The sequence below is a fragment of the Buceros rhinoceros genome, unplaced genomic scaffold (genome assembly GCF_000710305.1).
Source record: "Buceros rhinoceros silvestris isolate BGI_N320 unplaced genomic scaffold, ASM71030v1 scaffold1728, whole genome shotgun sequence".
In the NCBI taxonomy this organism is placed as follows: Eukaryota; Metazoa; Chordata; class Aves; order Bucerotiformes; family Bucerotidae; genus Buceros; species Buceros rhinoceros.
The window spans coordinates 7,211-26,269 of record NW_010427247.1 but is presented as its reverse complement, the minus strand read 5'-3'; the positions used below and the strand labels follow the sequence as shown (position 1 = coordinate 26,269).

The window sequence follows — 19,059 nt, the reverse complement described above, 5'->3', positions numbered from 1 at the left end:
ATATGCAGACAGTAATAAAAAAATACCTAAAAAGCACAGAAGTTTCTCAGCTTGTTCAAGACGAAAAGTCGTTTTTTTACCTTGAGAACTTTCAAAATGCTGGATCCAGCAAAACAGCCAGAGTTACTCTATTTGACATTTGACAATCTTCTGATGTAGGTGGGTTTTTAATATGCTAGTTCTAAACTTTCTGGCGACAGAAAAGATTCGCAAGAGTAAATCACCGTGGGCCAAGTTTACAACTTGGGAAAAATTCTGCTTCATGTTCATCAAAAACCAGAATGTCGTTGCCATGGAGATGAAGGTATCCTGTCCTATTTTGTTACTTGGGTCTTACGATAGCAATCTAAGATGACCTCGATGATACAAGATGCCCAGGGCAGACAGATCTCCTTCACTAACACAGCTGTAAAATACATTTCAGTCCTTACCAGTGCACCAGCCTGGTCAATATTCTTTTAGTTTTGACTATTCTGTTTTTAATAGAGGAATCGATATGTGTATTAGCGAAATAATTTGAAGGCAAAACACTGCCCTATTCTTACTTCCCTTCAGCAGTCAGCTGTTCCTCAACCAAAGACAATCAGTAGCTAATTGAACTTTATGATCACTTTGAATGCCATTTCTCAAAAGGAAAAGCATTTGTTAGCAGATAATGATCACGGCATAAGGAACTGGTGGGTAAAGTGTTCATGTACAATAAATAAAAAAGGCCTGAAGCCAAAAGGCTTTTGCTGTGCTAAAATTAACAGGCAGTGAATTAGATTTAATCCTAGACGTTTTAGTAGGTTGTACTACGTAGACTAAAAATGATTAGGTGATAAATGAAATATTCTAACGGTAAAACAAGCACAAGAAAGTTTAACTAGGAGTAACAGATCATTACATTTAAAAAGCAGGTTCTCTGATTCATGGGCCAGTTCAAGAACTGGGCTCACAAAGACTTTTTCCAGCTCCCTCAGTAGCAGGATTTCATCTCGGCAAACCTGAACTAACTGCACTGGCTTCAGTGGCCCCCATTTTAAACACTTCACGCTGAGATTTTTCTTAAGGTTCGATAAGCGTTGGCAAAACAAGAGGGACAGCGGTCATGGCGTATGACACAGCACACACCACAGACGGCCCCTGCGATATTCTCAAGGGAACATTTATTCACGGTGCTGTGTAAAATGTGTCATTTTTTTCAGGCACTCGGTCATGAGCATACTGGAGGTGTTTCTGAATAAACAGAAGAAGGAAATACCACCATTCACTCTGAAAGAAGTGACTCCAGCCTTCTCAAAATGTTTAAGGTCACATTTCATTGTTGTCATTACATATATCTGTTTTCAGAACTCAACCGTTTTCTTTCCAAAGACAAAACAAAATCAATTTGTTTGTCTTGGGGTTCTGGCTCCGTAAATTTAGTCAAACAACTACTGTGGCAAGCGGGGGCCAAAGCATGGCAGGGCAGATGAAGATCTGATTTACGTTTTCCCTTTTTTTTTTTCTCAGGTCAAATTGGCACCTACGAAGAATTGTGTCCGGTGATGGAACACATTCATAAAGCCAAATTAAATTCCACTGGAAGTACAAAACGGTTTTGAAAACCGTGTTTCAAGCTGAAAAGAGTGCCACAAGCAAAGAAAAATTATAAGCACAAATTGAGTACTGGAGATGAATTCCCAGTCCCTCCCCAAACCATTCCCTCAAACATTATTAAGCACAATACTACAAAAGCAAAACCTCTGAAAAAGCATCAAACTAGCTACTCCGTATCACTGCACCGACTCTGTGGCATGAGACTGCAATTTAATTAGTGGTGTGGCTTGCATCTATATAACTGAATTATCATGACTGCACTTTTTTATTATTAGTTCCCACTTCCAGAAAGGTAGAATATTATCTGCTGCATTGTTTTCATTTATCCTTATTGATACCGAATTTAATTATGTTTTTCTAGCTCATAGTACTTAGGAAATTGGAAACTGCCTGCTCAAAATTAAAAACATATTAGAGAAATTAATGATCAGTTTACTCATCAGTGAACTGGTTCAGATGACATCTATCTGGTCATTAAACAAAGCCAATCAGCCACGAGATACACGAAATTTCTATCCACGCGTACATGTTACATCAATCAAGAAGATATGCTTAGTGCCATTTTACGAGTGAAAAGCATCTATTTTAAGAGTGGCAGATTTTGGCCCCTTTAGTCACACTGACATCCACAACAGCACCAAGGCCTTCATCCAGCAACCACAGCGATGAAGACCAAATGACCCAATTCAGCCAAAACTGAGGTATGAACTTTATAGAGGTGGAGAGTCCCCTGATGCCAGTGGGACCAGGCAGGCACAAAACGCAGCGCATAAACACACCTCGGCAGGGTAAGGGCACACATGTGGGCTACGTGCGCTCATCAGCCAAGTGACAGGGTTGTGAATAGTTTATACACTCAGCAGTTTTCCCAGCTCCTCATCTCATGGTGGCTCTTGGCAACAGCAGAGATGAAGAACAAGTTTCCACCACAAGCTCAAACAACAGGCAGCCTTGAACCCAGGGAGAACTACATGCTTATGAAAGCTGGGAAAAAAAAAAACAGATCCCAAACTTTGTAATCAGCACTTGGTTGAAAAAAACCAGACCCCAAGACTTTGCAATCGGCACTCTCCATGTCTGATCCTCCTGGCTCCATTCAACCCTACCCAAGATTTGCCTGTTTATTCCAGCAAAAAGCAGGAACACAGGTCAACCTGACTTGAGTACTGACTCTCCTGAATGAGTTAATGCTTTAAAATCCCGTGACCCCACATATTAAAATCTTAACTTACATCTGATGAAGCCGATTCAAGGATAATTCCAAATCCCGAAACAGGGGTTTCTGGTTTTAGAGGGGGTTCAACTGCTAGCAGACTTGATCGTTCTGAGTGTGTTGATAGCTTCTTTTCATTCTCTGCAGAGCTGGGCTTCTTATTCATGGTAATTGGTTCAACAGTTTTGAGGGGCAGTTTTTTCTTTTTATTCCTCTTTCTTGATATCGTTGACTTTTGCGTACAAATCAGAGGAACAGGGGGCTGCTGTCTGTTCTGAGTCCCAACTGCATGAAAGAAAGCAATGAATTACATTTATAGACAAAAGCACATGGATAACCGCACAGACGCGCCATCACAGTACTGACACACCGAACTTATCTTCCAGATAAGTGGTTCGGTTTTCAGGGCTGTTTCTGCATGCAAAACAGCTGTGTTTTATCACCTTCGCATAATTTTCCGATCCGTACAATGGGGATAATGACACTGAGCTCTGTGAGGTTTTCCAAGACGCGCTGATGAATAGCGCTTTAAGAAAATCAGGAATACGTGGTTCTTTTTCCTAGTGACCACTGGATGGTTGGTGACACAAAGGACTTAAGCAATGATTAATTTGTGTATCCTCCTGAATGACTCAGAATGTCACTGTCTTTGAGCATCTTTTCCTGATAAAGTAAGATAATACAAGTCCTAATGCAATTACAGTTATTTTTATGAATATAGGCACCAAGCTAATTAGCTCAGCAAGAACATTTCAAGTACCATTATGTCAAGAATGAGTGAAAACACTATCCGATAGTTTAATTTCTGGGAAAAAAAGCAAGCCAAAGTCGCATCAGTTTGTTTTGCTCATATGCAGGAACTGAGAGTTCACCTGTTACCTCTGCAATCCAAGAGACTGTATTTTGTATTTATCCGTACTTTGCATTTTCCAGTATCCACAATCTTTTGGATAAATTAAGGCACCGATCCTGAACCTGTATCAATGTGAGTGAGTCCTCCAGCAGAATGCTTTGCAGATACAGTTATATATCCGGATGAATCAGTAAGGCCAAGGTCAAAACAAAAAAAGCCAGAAGTGCTACACATGCAAATCAAACTCATTCAAGCTATGAGTGAACTACAAATACTCCTCGTCTACAAAGCTTGAGGGGAAAAAAACCAAACCTCAGAATACTGTTTATTAACAGATTTCTGGGGTTTTTAATTTCTGGCAAGGATTTACAAGACTGTAATTTGTAGTTCATCATTTAGACAGAAGAGTATTTGAATACTAAAATAAGTTATTACACTTTCACTTCCATGTTTGCATTTTAGGGTTTTTTTTCTTTTAGCAACAAAAAGACCAAAGAATTTTTCTCTCTGCAAACCCATCATTTCACACCTACCACAAAATACAAACCATTCCCAGTGAAACAAGGGATTCACTAATTAACAAGGTACTTACACTGTAGACACGGAACACATAAGAAATGTTCCTGCTGTTGAGGAGCCAGCTCTTTTGGCACAACCCCAGTCCTGTACCTCTCACCTACAAGCCATTTTTAATCAAGCACATAATTTCAATGAACTCAGTGAAACAGAATTCCCTGTCACAGCAGACTGTGAAGCTGGGCCTTCACGTGCTTCTTCATAAATTGATGACTTCTAGAAAAGCATTTTTCTGTCTATCAGCTGATATTACAAAACCTGCCTGATCCTTCCTGTTGCTCACTCAAGCATTATACGCTGTGGAGACAAGGAGTTTAGTCAGTCCCCCACCCCACCCATATTTCAGTTAATTACTCAACACTCCCTTTTCTTAGAGAGGTCATATCCAGCAGCCCTAAGAGAAGAACCTCCACTCCCCATCACTCACACTGCATGGGCAACTCAACCAACAAAATCTCCAACATCTCCAACTCCTCATTAGTATTTACACCAGTTTCTGGGAAGCACGGAGGCTGCAGCTTCACAGTAGCCTATAATGACCTGCCTAACCTCTGGCTGCCATGGTCTCGCTGTCTTGCTAGCTCTAGCACTCCTCTGGCTCTGCACTGCTCTGTTTCAGCTCCTAACCTAGCAGAAAATTAGATTGAATAGTTTTCCCCAATGAACAGGTTTTTGCTGGTTTAGTCAGTAGAAAGAACTGGTAAACCAGCCGGAAGAAGGGTGGAGGCCACAACATGCATCAGCTGGCTCAGCTGAGGCTACCACTGAGCTGTAACTTTAAAGATCTCTGAATGAAGTGTTATACAATAACTTTAAGTGGCCTTCCAATTTTTTTTTTTTCACACCTATGATTGGTGAACTGGTAAGTAGGTAACAAGTAAAGTAGTAATTTGCACCTCTGAATAAAGACATCATGAAAAAAAGCAGGGTGGTTATGGCATTCTGATTATCCAATCAGCTCCCATTACTAGAGCACCTAATTGCATTAGATTTAAAAAAAAAAAATTAAGCCTTAAAATATTCCTGCAAGATAATATCCCACGTTACAGGTAAAGATCTGAGAAGTAAAAATTCCATTTCCAAGAAGTCTGTGAAAATTTGACTTTGAACGATGTGTCAAGAGAGCAGGAAACAGCGCAGGTTTTCCTGAGTCTCCACACAGATTTCTGTCTTACAGATCATTCCTCCTCACAAGAAGATCACAGAATCATAGAATAGTCTGGGTTGGAAGGGAGCTCCCAAGATCATCTAGTCTTAAAGGTCACTTCCAACCAAAACGATTCAGCACTGGTGAGGCCACACCTTGAATACTGTGACCAGTTTTGGGCCCCTCACTTCAGGAAGGACATTGAGGTGCTGGAGCGTGTCCAGAGAAGGGCAACGAAGCTGGTGAAGGGTCTAGAGCACAAGTCCTGCAAGGAGCGGCAGAGGGACCTGGGGGTGTTTAGCTTGAGGGGAGACCTTGTCACTCTCTACAACTACCTGAAAGGAGATTGTAGTAAGGTGGGGGTTGGTCTCTTCTCCCATGTGACAAGCGATAGGACGAGAGGAAATGGCCTCAAGTTGTGCCAGGGGAGATCTAGGTCAGATATCAGGAAAAATTTCTTTACAGAGAGGGTTGTGAAGCATTGGAACAGGCTGCCCAGGGCAGTGGTGGAGGCCCCATCCCTGGGAGTGTCTAAAAGACATGCAGATGCGGTGTGGAAGGACATGGTTTAGGGACCCTGGCAGTGCAGGGTGAACGGTTGGACTCGATGATCTTAAAGGTCTCTTCCAACCAGATGATTCTGGATTCTGTGATGCCTGTCATGGATACACAAGCATAGGACTGGTCATCATACCTGCTTGAATCTGCATCAGTTTCCGCATGGTCTTGAGCTCCTGAAGAATAGCCTGTAGGGTTGACTGACAATTACACGTACAGCAGTTTGGTCCAATTGATGAATTCACCATTGGGATTTCTCCTGAAAGAGAGGGGAATGCAATTGGGGAGAAAAAATGTAAGCCACAAAAACCCACTCAAACAACAATTACCAGCAGGCATTTGAAACTATTATCAAAATACCCAATCATGAAATTAGGTGCAGAGCAAGAAAGCAAATAATTTTCAACACGGTCCCTTTTAAGAAGAAGGGGCCACTAGTTTTTATCCAATTATTAGTACATGCAATTATATACAGTAAGGGAAGCAATGTTACGTGGGCTGGAGAAGACTGCTCAGAGTGTGAACACAATGCACTCCTCACAGCAGGGCTCTCTATTGTCAGGCTTGTTCATCTGGAATAACAATAGCACCAAACCTCATTAAAAACATACTCACTTTATCACTCACACACAAAAAAACCCATCTCCTGCAACAGTCTTACAAAGAATGAAGACAGTCTGCGTAATAAAGGTTTATACTGTACATTAAATGGAGGCCTATGAATTTCTAAACTAAACCAACAAACAGGATGGAAAAGACCCACCAGCAAAGAAAGCTTTCACAGCTGCTCTGCTGTTTGCTAGGCTGGGACTGGTTTCTGTGGTACGTTTTCCAGCACTGTGACCTACAAGATCGGCTTTCCCTAGTTTCCCTTTGAAAATTAATATAGTAGTTCAACAGATTTTTCTTTTCTAGTGATTCTTACTAGTATTTAACTGTATTTACATACTTCTAGTTCTAGCCCTTCGCAGTGCTTTTATTACTGCTTTGCCTTCCAGAAGTTTTGCATTGTAGGTCCTGAATCAGGACGAGCTGTAACCAGAGAGATTTCAAGCTTTGCCTGAATAGTTGTATCCTGCACTTTAAAATAGCTGGATCCCTAGTTTAACCTCTGCAAATAAAAGTGTCAACATTCGACAACACACCTCCCAGTACCTGCCTGAAACTGAGGCTAGATGGGATGCACCCCCCTTCGTTTCAAAACAGTCAGTTAAAGTGATGGCTATTTTACTGCTCATCAAAGCATAAAGAAGAGGGATGACCATTTTATGAAGATAGGTACAGATGGAACTAATAAAAATCATCTTCCTTGGTGTCACATGTGGTGGACTTCAGAGAGCGTATTTCTCTTTTTCCTCCGCAGCCTGACAGTTATCAGGTGCCCTTTAATCATTACCTAGCGAAAGTGAACATAAGCAACTCATTTAATCTTCGCTCATAAATCCTCCCACTTTTCATTATTACTTTTGCTTTCCTCTGAAGCCAAACCAGTTTATTAATAACTTTTTAGGTTTGGTTTATGTTCTTTCATCAGAGCTCCCTGATGTCAGTCCCACACAGATCCCCTGACTTCAATCCTCGTTTGAAATGGCTGAGAAACTGGCCACTGCTAAATCACTCTCCCTCCTCTCCTCGTTGTGCCAATCCTTCCACCCTCAAATCTCCCTTCACAGGCACTTGTTCTCTACCTCCTTCCATTCAGTCCTTCAGCTCTGGAGCAACATCTATCAGACTTGAACAAACTGGTGGTCGTTCTCCCCACAGTGAGCTACTTGTGAAGTTAAACTGATGCATCGCTTTAAGACTGTGAACATCTTCCAGGTGTTGCTCTCCTCCTTTCCTCAGATATTTAGATTGTCCACACTACTGCAACTACAAATTTTTATATTTTAAAATATATCCACAGACAAAAATGGTGAATAGCGTATTAAGATAAATGCAGTAGTTTAGGAGTCTCTGCAAATCTACCAAATATGAGTCTGAGAGTTCCACCGGCTGCATCTCCCCAAGGTTTCAGCTGTAAATAAAACAACTCTTTAAAAGTAAAAAGCAATCTGAAAAACAGGTTGAGAGTCTCACATTAAAACAGAAAGAGGTTGCTGACTGAGCAGGACTCTGCCTAGTTTGGTCTCACCTTGCCTTTGTACGCCGTCTATTCACTGAAAGTTCCTTGGGGCATGGATAGGATTTTATCTTTTCAATGGTCCATAAAGTCTTTAGCCCATTGTTACAGGTGCAGAGTGAATAAAACTAATGTTATCTTCAGCTTTGCAGCAGATGACTCAGAAGCCCTCAACTCAGCTCCACCAACACCCTTTACCTGTCTGTTAAAGGTGGACTTTTGAGTACATGCAGTTCAAGACTACTTCTAATTTAACAGCATCAGCATAACTCGGTACCTTTCAGGAAGACAAGCAGGTACCCCGGCAATCAGGAGAGCTTTACCAACAGCAGATAGATACATAGTAAGAACATCTTTCCTCTAGTGCTTTCTCAGTTGCTTTAGACTAAGAAGCTCCTCCCGTCCTCTCTCTCCCTCTCGACAAGAATCAAATAATGTAGCGGGCTTCTGGAAATATGTGAAGGACTATAGTGGGAGACAGGGCTGTTGGCTTCTCCTCCTGTCTTAAGAAAGACTCTACATCGTGGTGAACCGCATGTGAAAACTTAGACAAATTGTACCAGCCAACCCTGTACATCTTTCCCGTCGCAATATAAGACGTTGCTAATGACAGCACGGGGGCACGCAGGCTCCTGATGGAAACCCAAAGGGTCTGCTTTCCCACTGAGGCATGGGGGATTTACATTATAATCCCCATTAGCACTGATAGAAATTACCCATGTAAATCTACCACAGGTACTGGAAATGGGAAAAGAGACCACCAATATTTCAAATCAAAGCAGGGTTCTACTGACTTCATACATATTCATGAAGGTTTTTTATTTTCTTTCTATCCTCCCTCCTCTGATCAGTTACTGTGTTTGTAAGAAACATCTTGTAGAGTGTTCTCAGTCATTGTTCCAAGCACTATCTTTATCATTTTTAGAGGACAAAAGCATCTCTTTTCAACTTGTTATAAATCAATTTTTAATTTTAAAAGGAGAACAGACTTTTTATTTTTATGAAGGAGTCTTTAAAGAGCCATCTTCCTCTCCTGTGGAAGCCAGCCAGCAGGCAAATTTGATACCAGCTTCTATGATGGAGAAGGAGATGACACAAATACGTTAGTTCCTTCCCTCGCGTGAGCAGCGAGTAGCCCAGCACAGTGGTTCTTGGAGCTGGGTCTGCTGAGAATAAGCTTACCTGGTGTAACATTGCTACCACAAGCTTGTATTTGAAAAGCATCCAAGTGCAATGCATTGGAAGTTACCTTCACATAACCAAAAAGCAACTCAGCTGCACCTAATATCCTGACTTGTGGAACGGCTGCTTTAGATGTGGTTTGGAATAAATCACTTTGCTTTTCAAGCGTGTTCCTACTCTTCCCTCTGCTGCAGCAATGCCCAGGCTCCACCCATTCCTCCTTTTCTCTCTTTGACTATTTTTGCTAATACGGTTGGTTTCACAATCACTTTCTATACCAGAACCAATTAAACATCCATTCCACCCTCTCCCTGAACCACCTTTACCAGGCGAATACACTAGTCAGATAAACTGAGCATGCCTGTTACATACAAAGCCGAGTAATCCAGACAGTCTATGACACAGATCGTGGCTCGCTGTAAGGTATCTATCCACAAAGGACAGACACAGCTTCTGGACTCAGACTGCCCGCTACAGATGCCAGGACATGTCCCCAGTGATAGCCTAGACCTGACACCCCAGGTAATAAGCTTACGTGCCCCCTGAACAGTTTTGCTCTGCTGAGTTTAAACACCATGGGAGATACCAAGGAGTAGTACCTCCCCTGAGGTGTCGTTCAGCATTTCTACACCCAGCTGCTAAGAACTCTGTCCATCCCCAGAATAACATCTAAAATCTGGGGTTAGATGCTGAGGCTCACAGAGCAAGGGATGGGGGAATCGGGCATGTTACAACGGCTGCCCAGGAGAGCTGTGTGCTGGGTGACGAGCAGCTTCAGAGCTTGCTTGCCCAGAAATGCATCAGAAGTTCTCCCTTCCTAGAGGCCAGGCTTCAGAGCCAAAGCAACAGAACTGTCCAGCAGGTTCGCAACACCCCACTGGGGACAGTCACCTCTAACCAAAGAGTCACGCAGATTGTCTCATCGCAGGTGGCCAGCAGAAAGGGCCCACACCCATCCTTACATAATAACCAAAAAGACCGCATTCCTTTCTGCGGCAGGAGAGCTGCAGCGGTAGGGGTGGAAGGTGCCTCCTGGGGCACTTCCCCAAGAGCTGGTGGCCTGGTCATTCCTCCTGTCCAGCCCACGAGGTCACTCAACCCAGCCCTTCTACTGTCTCACAGATCATTCTGACCCGTGAGAGATCATCCTCCTCGTACAAAAAATTAAAGCGCTGACATTTTCTTGCACATGGGGCCAAATCCTGTCAACACGTTTTTGCTTACATGCTGAATCAGCCCCTGAGGGGTAGAGGTGCTGCTCCACCTACTTTCTGGATGCAGAAACGAGGCATCTAATCTCTGCAGGTTTGGACACTTCAGTGCATGCAGAGAACTGTCCCTGCTGGTGCCCAGGGACTCTCAGGGCAAAGAGGGAGACGTGTGATGGATTCTGGGACCTTCCACATTTAGCAGGTTGTTATGGTGGGAATTTGAGAGCACAGTTTTAGACTTGGATGCTAAATTCCACCAAGTGTTTTCCACTCTCCTCTGGATCTGCACTCTTCAAAAAATGACAGCTATTTTTTTGTTATTATAAAATAAATAAGACTAGCATGACTTACTGCCACATCTTTCTCCGGGCCAACCGGTACCTCTGTGTGAATCATTGTCTACAGAGAAACAGCCGGTCTGGTGAAACCTAGGGCTTTATATCTTTTAGTGCAAAGACGTTACTTTCTAATAGATGATGCTGAGAATAATAATAGTATTTTTCTTTTTAACAAGCAATGAGAGCTTGCATGTCTTTAGAGAAGGATACACAGCAGATGCTCCTACTGGGAAGTATGAATACCTTCCGAATCAACTGGAAGTTGATGACGTTTTCAGATGCAATCTCACAATTTTTTGTTTGCCAAAATTTAAAACTGAGGTACCCCTTTAATACACCCCCAATCCCCCAAATTTAGGGTTAAACATGAGGAGGAAAACTTTCTGAATTTAATTTAGATTGTTACAGAAGATCTTTAGGAATCTGGCAGTAAAACCTCTGTTCTCCGGGACTTAAAACAAGCAGAGAAATGCATTTTAAGGGCACACTGCCATCTACTTCAGGGCAGAATTCTCTGCCAGTACAGGATGGACCACGTACACGCTGTTCATGTGCAAACTCCATCATCTCTTTTCTCCAATGATCCCATCAGAATAAAAGCCTAATGCTGTCATGGGATTCTGCACCTGAATTTCAGTGGCCAGTTATAAGGCTGACACCATCCCCTCACGAGAAGTCAGTAGAATCCTGCTCTGCAAGTGGTGTCACAACAGCGCTACATTACTCATCACAAAGAGGAGTGGTAGAGGTTGACATTTAATTAGCTATGAATATAATAACAATGGCAAAAGCTGTTTTAGTAAGTCCTGTATAGAAATTAAGCCTGCAACAGCATTGAGTAATTCTGTCCCATCACCAGGAACCCATTTCAAAAGCTAAGACAGATGGCAGCAGAATGCACCATGCCCACTTTCACACCTTTTCAAAGTGATAACTATGTGCTCATTTTGTAGACTCAGAGCTTTTAACTGCTTTCAGTGCAGCGGTGCTATAAATCATCACAACAAAGGCAGAAATTTAGTACAGTACAAGGAGAGGAAAAATATATTATTCTCTATATCTAATGCAGATCATACCATTGGATGCCACGGTTCGCGTTTGATTTTGGAACGTTTTGGATCGAGTTCCATATTGCCCTGAAAAATGGCTAGCTTGGGGTGATAATTCATTCCATGCACCGCTCTGTGTAGGATGAAGGCTCGCCTGGGACTCTGCAGGAGGATTCAGGCGCTGGGCCCAGGCTAGGTCTAAATCTTGGGGCTCCTCCTTCAGTTTTTCTCCTTCTTTGCCAACTCGTTGATAGATTCTTCCAGTGCTGTCATTCAGTAATCTTCTCATCCCTGTAATTTGTTTTTTAATTTCCCGGCTTTCATCTCCTAATGAAAACAGAGCCACAGTTATCACTGTAAATTAGCAAAACCAGTAATGGGTAGAGATTAGTGATTTTAGATGCCAATAAGAGTTGGAGCACAAATATAAATAAATAAAGACGAGAAAGAAAAGCGATGGTTCAGCGGTCCTTGGTATGTACCAGTCTACGCTTTAACACAGCGACGGTTGACATCTCTCATGGCTGAAAGACCTGAACTTGGCTTTCTTGATTCCATTTTAAGGCTTTAACGAGTAAGATTATTTTTCTCCAGAAGGAAATGACAACAGCTATGGCAGTTTCAAATAAACTACCCTTTTAAGAGACTGATCCTATTTAGGCACTGACATCAGTGGGTATTTTCCCCAAGTAAAGCCTAAAGGATCAGACCTTGTATGTATCAGTTTGCTGCATGCTGAAAGACAGACCCTGCAAAGAAAAACTGAACCACACACCAAGCAACACTGCGTCTATTGATTTTAATGAACAGGATCAGCTCCTTAGTCCACAGAATGTAGTAATACTGGATTATACAGGAATAAATTAAAAAGCAGCTAATATGTGTGTAACCATATATAGCCTAACTGCTGGGTGTCTTAAAAATGTAGATTATGAAAACAAAATGAAAATAATGAAAAAAACGAAAAGAAAAATGTGACTGCTCCAAATAAATCCAGGGCATTTAAATAATAACAATTACATATTTTAATATTCCTGGCACCACTTAGCTATTAATTTTACGTATGGAACTGCTGATTGCCCAATGAATATATGTGTTTTGGGCAGATAATAGCTATTTTGCTCGTTAAAGCATACATTACATTTTACTAGTAATAAGGAAGTGTTCATAGCCCCTTCTCAAATAAGAAGCTTCTGGTTTTTTTACTGGTAATAGAAAAATCAAACATTCTAAGCAAAGGAATAAAAATCAAAAAAACTGATGAATCAACCTTCCTTTACGGTATCCTTAACACAGTTAACTTGGTATCCTCTTTTCAATTTACACTCCCCAAATAAACCTGGTTTTGGCAAGTTTTTTTTTTCCTTTGCATGATAGCGCAAAGGAAACTTCCAAAGAGAAACCCAAGGAGCATCATCGCTGGTTCAACAAGGTGTTTGAGGGGATGCTAATGGCAGGCACGTGGACCATTCTGTCAACTCAACAGCATGATTCAGTTGCTTAAACTTAGGCACACGCTAAACCAGACAGCTAAGAGAGCAGCGACCCCCTCGCCAACACGGGCCAAGCTCAGTGTGGCTGGGACACACTGCGAGCTCAGGGTACCCAGGGACACGCAGTACCCAAAGAGGGAGTTTTCGCTCTAGGAGGCGCAGAAGCAGAAGGGCAGCCAAGCTGTAAGATCCGCTCCAGCCTCTGCTGAATCGGAGCATCTCCCGCTTGACCTGGCGCACCGGTTCCCTGCGATGACACCAGCTGGCTCCAGCCCACTCGATCCAGTGACGAGAGTGGGTGGTTTGCAAGAAACCTTCTAGTCTAAACTCAGAAAAATACTTGTCAACCCTCTGCAGCGATACTCTAGCACCGTTTCCTCTAGCTAAAGCAGTGAGGAGAACCCCTTGCAATGAAGTTCTGCCTTGTATTTGTTTTGTTCATTTAACTACAGATTCACTGCGTGGGAATGACTTAATTAACAAATCACAGCACCAATTCCTTTAAAATGACACTTTTTGGCCCAAACCCAACAGGGGTTGGCTGCCGGCAGTTCCCAACCCTGAGAGACCACGAAGTGGCACACCAGTTACCGAGATACTCAGACCAGTACACCGAGGACTGCCTCTGTCCTGCACGCGGCTGTCTCTGCCCATACCCAAGCTCCAAACGCTCCCACCACACCAGAGTGTGACGCAATCTCTAACCACTGTACACCGGCCTCTCAGCGTTTTATGTCGGCAACTCAGATTTGTATTCAACAGTAACATGTATCTGAGCACCAAAAAAGCTTCCCACCCACCTCCTCCTCTCGGGTATAGTGACTACGCGCTACATGGCCGGTCAGGTGACACGTTGTTGGACAGATTAAATTTCCCTTACCCAATTACATAAAATATTAATGTTAATTGAGCTTATTCAGCCTTGATTCTGCAACATGTTCCTCCACAGAGAAGCCTTCCTATGCAGTGACATCAGCATGCTCACCTCCAAACAGAAAAAGCCCTACCTTTTTGGTACAACAAACCCTGAACCTCCACCCTCTGTAAGCCTGTTGTTCTTTTTAGGTAGCTTCCTCCTTGAACCGGGAGATTCCCCCTTTGTGAACTTGTTTGTTGGGGTTTGGTTTGGCTTTAGGGATTTTTCTGCCTGGGTTTTTTTAGTTGATTTTTGTTTGTTGGTTTTGGAGTTTTGTTTTTTAAAACATGAGTTTTGTTTTATAAAGAAGGGCATTAGAAACATACAGGCTATAAGCTTGACTTAGTCTTCAGTGCAAGTTCACATTCCCCCCTCTCCCGATTATGACTTTTTACAGCTTTTAATTTGTACCTGGCCAGCAGCAGCAGCATCCTTCCCGACCTGAGCGGAGAGCAACTGATGTTACACCACCTGAACCGGCTGGCAGGCACAAGACCAGCCACAGATTTAACTTCCTGCTCCCTGGTTATCTCATTTGGCTATTAGCTCTAGAGCTCAATGATAGCATTTTGTTATCAGCTATTCCACTGCCGATGATTTTCACAGATAACCACCATGTAATTAAAAAATGAAAAAAATGAAAAGAAGATGGGGCACAGAGAAAGCCAAACAGCCCAAGTTACGTCCCGCGGAAGAGCCAGCCACTCTTTTTAAATGCTGAATGGGATAATCAAGCACCGAAACAAAATATTTTATTACAGGAAAAGCTGCATTACCTATCTGCGAAAAGCCTCCTGAGATAAATGTCGAGGCCTGAGAGGAGCGGTGCATATTTCAGCCTCTCCCTGTACCCCTGTACATGAACCAGGGGTCCCCACCACTCCTGAGGAATGGGGGTGCCTGCGATCGGCAGGCTATGGGATTTGTCATGGGGACTCCCCAAACAATCCCTCTGGCTTTACCTGAAACCAATCGAGTTACTTGCACAACACTAGAATACTCTCAAAATACTACTCAAATAGGTAAGCATGGCAAATTATAGTCCTGTTTAGGAAATTATGTGTAAAGACTACAACAGTCATAACAATTTTTTAAAATTCCTATTATAGTTGTTCCTATGATAGCCCCTTATAGACAACCTATTTTTTCCACACGGCCTGACAGCAACCTTATAAAACAAACAAACCCAAACCAAAGCCCTTTCATAAATACTACACCAAGTAGTCGTAAAAAGTTATTTCCCCAAAATTCATTTCAATCTCTTTCCTTTAAGCGTGCACAGCATAAAAACCTCCAAACCTTGAAAGTCGTAGAAGTGTTAAAAATTACAAATGCACAAATATAAACTAGAACTGTCCTAGGATGAAGCAGCCTCCACGTGCTATTGTGGATGTGCACCTGTCTAAAGCAACAGACCTGTTAATGAATTTGGTTAACAAAATATTACTGATAATTCATTAATTCCATTCTTTGCCCCTATGTGCCTGACCATCTTTTCACTATTAAGCTTATAAACTTAATATAAATATAGCACACTGCTATTATTATACTTCTCCCAAATAATTTGTCAAATTGTCACAGTGCTGCAAAGGATTCTACAATGACGTGCAACCATACCCACATGCTAAAATACTAATTTCATTCCAGTATAAGAGAAGTGGTAACCACATCTGTACCTGATGCATGTGTTTTAAAGTGTATAAATGAGTGAACAGAGGTTGGACCATTGTCTATATTTGATGTTTTCTTCCTTTGACTTAGATAAAAAACCAAACATAACGTTCTCTTGGCCCAATATTTTGCAATTAATTTGTTTGTTTTAACATCCGTGTTTCTCATGTTTTGAGAAATAATCATAAGTAGTTGACTTTTTAAACACAATTTGATTTTCTGCAAATTAACATCTAATTTTATGTTGCATTTTGGCAGCTGAGACTCCTACAGAAACAGTTCCTTTCTTAGCTTTACAAACAGGGCTTTTTCCTCCAGCGCGCTGCCTGCTGAAGGTACCCCACATCTCACGGATTTCCACCTCGGTGACAAATGAGACTGAAATTGGTGGATGAGTTCAGAAGCTATTGGGAGGGTAGGAACGGCAGCGACAGGCAGCCAGACGAGCACGCGTGAGCTGACAGCACGAGCCGGGTTTGTAAGGAAACAAGGCTTCGGAGGTGAGAAAAAGTGGAAGTGGATGCATATGGGTTGAAAGCTCAATAAAAAATAATAAATAATTGCAAGGGGTTACATCTCCAAACATTAAACACCGTTTATTAGACATCATTTGAATCCTGCCCTTCCTGGAAGAGGGCCAGCGAAACTCGGCTGCCGCGTTTGATGATTTTTAAGGCTAATTCAGAGCAGCCCAAGGAATCGGGAGGCACGTGCACGTAGGGCATGCGTCTCTGCTGCACGGCCAGGCTGAATTCACCAAAACACCTTTCTGAAAGTTATTCAAGTATTTCCTTCAAAGGCAGATGTGCGAGAAGGGAGCTAGGCATCCCTTCGCAGCAAAAATTATACCCACATCACACCGTAACTTTCAACCCTCAAGATATTTTTGCCGCTGTCATCTTGTACCGCAAGTGGTCCTGAAATAGAGAGTTGTGAAGGTCAGCACGGGGAGAACAGAGGAGCCACGTGCAAGATTCCTTATCAGATCAAAGGTTTCCTGAATCACATGGGAAGTTGTTGGGACTGCTCTGTGGATAATTTGAATCTGTGTAGCTGAATCGATGGGGTAAGCACACATTTCTCAAGTACGTAATCCCCAGTCTTTGCTGGCATATAAGAACCTCTATCAAACAAGTAACACAGGCAACAACATGCTTTGCAAATTAAAAACCTAAAGCCCAAGTTAGCAGGGAGAGCAGTGGTCAAACAGCGCCAGAGGGTCACGCAAGCCACATGAGTTATGAGCTGGGGACTCTGACTACCCCATGTTAACATACAGGGACATTCAAGCTGCCTTCATTGAGGCATCTTAGCAGTGCTCAAAGATATCATTCAAAAGTATTTACCTATCTTCATGTCACCACACAAAGTGCTATGATATCTATAGGAAAACTAGGTGGCCCTCAGATTAGACCCTCGACTCCCAAACCAGGGATGGAAGTACACGGGTTGACTGACACCCATGTCTACGATGAGACACAAAGTTAATAAGCTTCACAAACAGTAATGTAAGGAAACCAATTTGCAGAATCAAAACCAGAATCAGACCCAGAGACCTTTCAGGATCTGGGGGGTTGTTTCTCTGGAAGCTGGATTAGTCCAGATGACCCAGCTACCACCATCACAAAATAACTCTTTCGAAGCGCTCGGTGAAAGACTTTCAACACACCCAGCTGGAGCAGAGACAGTAAGCGACACACTTCCATGCCACACTGCAACAGCAAAATCTCTCAGGAAAGGACAAGCGAGCAACTGCTCAATAAACGCATATATTAATGGGGTCATATAATTAAAAAAAATAATCTATGTAACAGCATCCCCCCGTTCCTGGAAATATCCCAGGTCAAGATCATGCTTCAGCCCCAAAGGGAAATGCTTTGCCAAGTTAGATCATCAGAGAATGGACACATAAAGCACACTTTTATGTAGTCTTAATTACAGAAGCTTCTATTGCAACAATCAGAGTTGGGATATAATTCTATGAAAATAACAAGTAACTTCCCAGACTTGAGTTAAGTCAACTTTTTCTCTGTGAATAAATTGCAAAGGGTATTATTTCTGGGATAGAATAAATTCTTGAAATTAGTGAGTAACTTATGCATCGCTCCCCTGCTCCGAGAACACATTATTTATTTTTACCATGACATAGCGAAGTTATTAATCTGCTGCCTTCCATTTCAACGATGCGAAATGCTGTAAAATGCACAGACACCTGCATTACAGTACATTTCAGTTCCACTTTATATCAGTCATAAACATCCCTGTTTTGGACACCTCTTCAAAACAAATGCTCCAAGCACACTGCGCGTAGCATTCGATTTTATGAAACTATAAAAGTTCTTCACTGTTAATTACACAGACAAATGTCTCATCACACATTTGATTACCAGGATAATATAATTAGTTTTCTACATTAACCTTTCCAACAGAGAGCCTGAATTTCAAGTTGAAAGCACTGTAAAAACACTCAGTCTGGAGGTATGTCGTATATTTCCGCTTCTTTGTGATGATAATAAAATATTAAGACTGAAAAAAAACAATGTGGTATATGCAAAAGATACATTTTTTTTTTAATAGATGAGCTGGGTTTAACCAGCATTTTCTGCAGGACATGGGTATATGGTCCCCTCATGGACTTGCATTTCCAAGTCTGGGCTAGCACCTTGGTGACAGAAGGTTTATGTTGATAACTGGTAAAAGCTGAAGTCAGGTCTGTCTCAAATCTTGTCCATATTCGAGGTTTAGGCACTTCATTCCAAACTGCTGCCTCCTTTTCAGGTTGAGCAGTCTTTTCCTGGTACCACATAACTAAGCCCTTCCCTTCAAAACAAGAGACACGCCAGTCCTCATCTGCAAAGTGCAGCAGCGATATTCCCCGATCGCCCCCAAATTTTATGAAGGCTGTGTTTAGTACGTCCTTCGTCTAGAAGGACATGATCTCTCGTTTATCATCCTGTCTGAACAAAGGACCGGAGCAGAGGACAAGTCACACCTTCCACTCCGACACTGCCTCACGTGAGCAAGCTTCCCAAGCTCCATTCAAAAAGCAGTTGGACTTTACACTATCACAACCATCACAGTCACGCTCAGTACCACATTCCTCTAATCGTGCTGAAGCTTCCGCCGGTCTATATTTACACAAAGCCACA

General features: G+C 42.3%; 1 protein-coding gene across 1 annotated transcript in view; it reads right to left on the bottom strand.

Annotated features, from left to right (window-relative positions):
* The window catches only part of BEND7 (BEN domain containing 7), a gene marked incomplete at its 5' end in the record, with an annotated part of 43,037 nt that overhangs the window by 20,698 nt on the left and 3,280 nt on the right, over window positions 1–19,059 (bottom strand). The window contains 3 exons of the mRNA XM_010141791.1: window positions 2,814–3,079; window positions 6,065–6,187; window positions 11,858–12,157. Of these exons, the coding sequence (XP_010140093.1) occupies window positions 2,814–3,079; window positions 6,065–6,187; window positions 11,858–12,157 (689 nt within the window). The remainder of the gene's footprint in view (window positions 1–2,813; window positions 3,080–6,064; window positions 6,188–11,857; window positions 12,158–19,059) is intronic.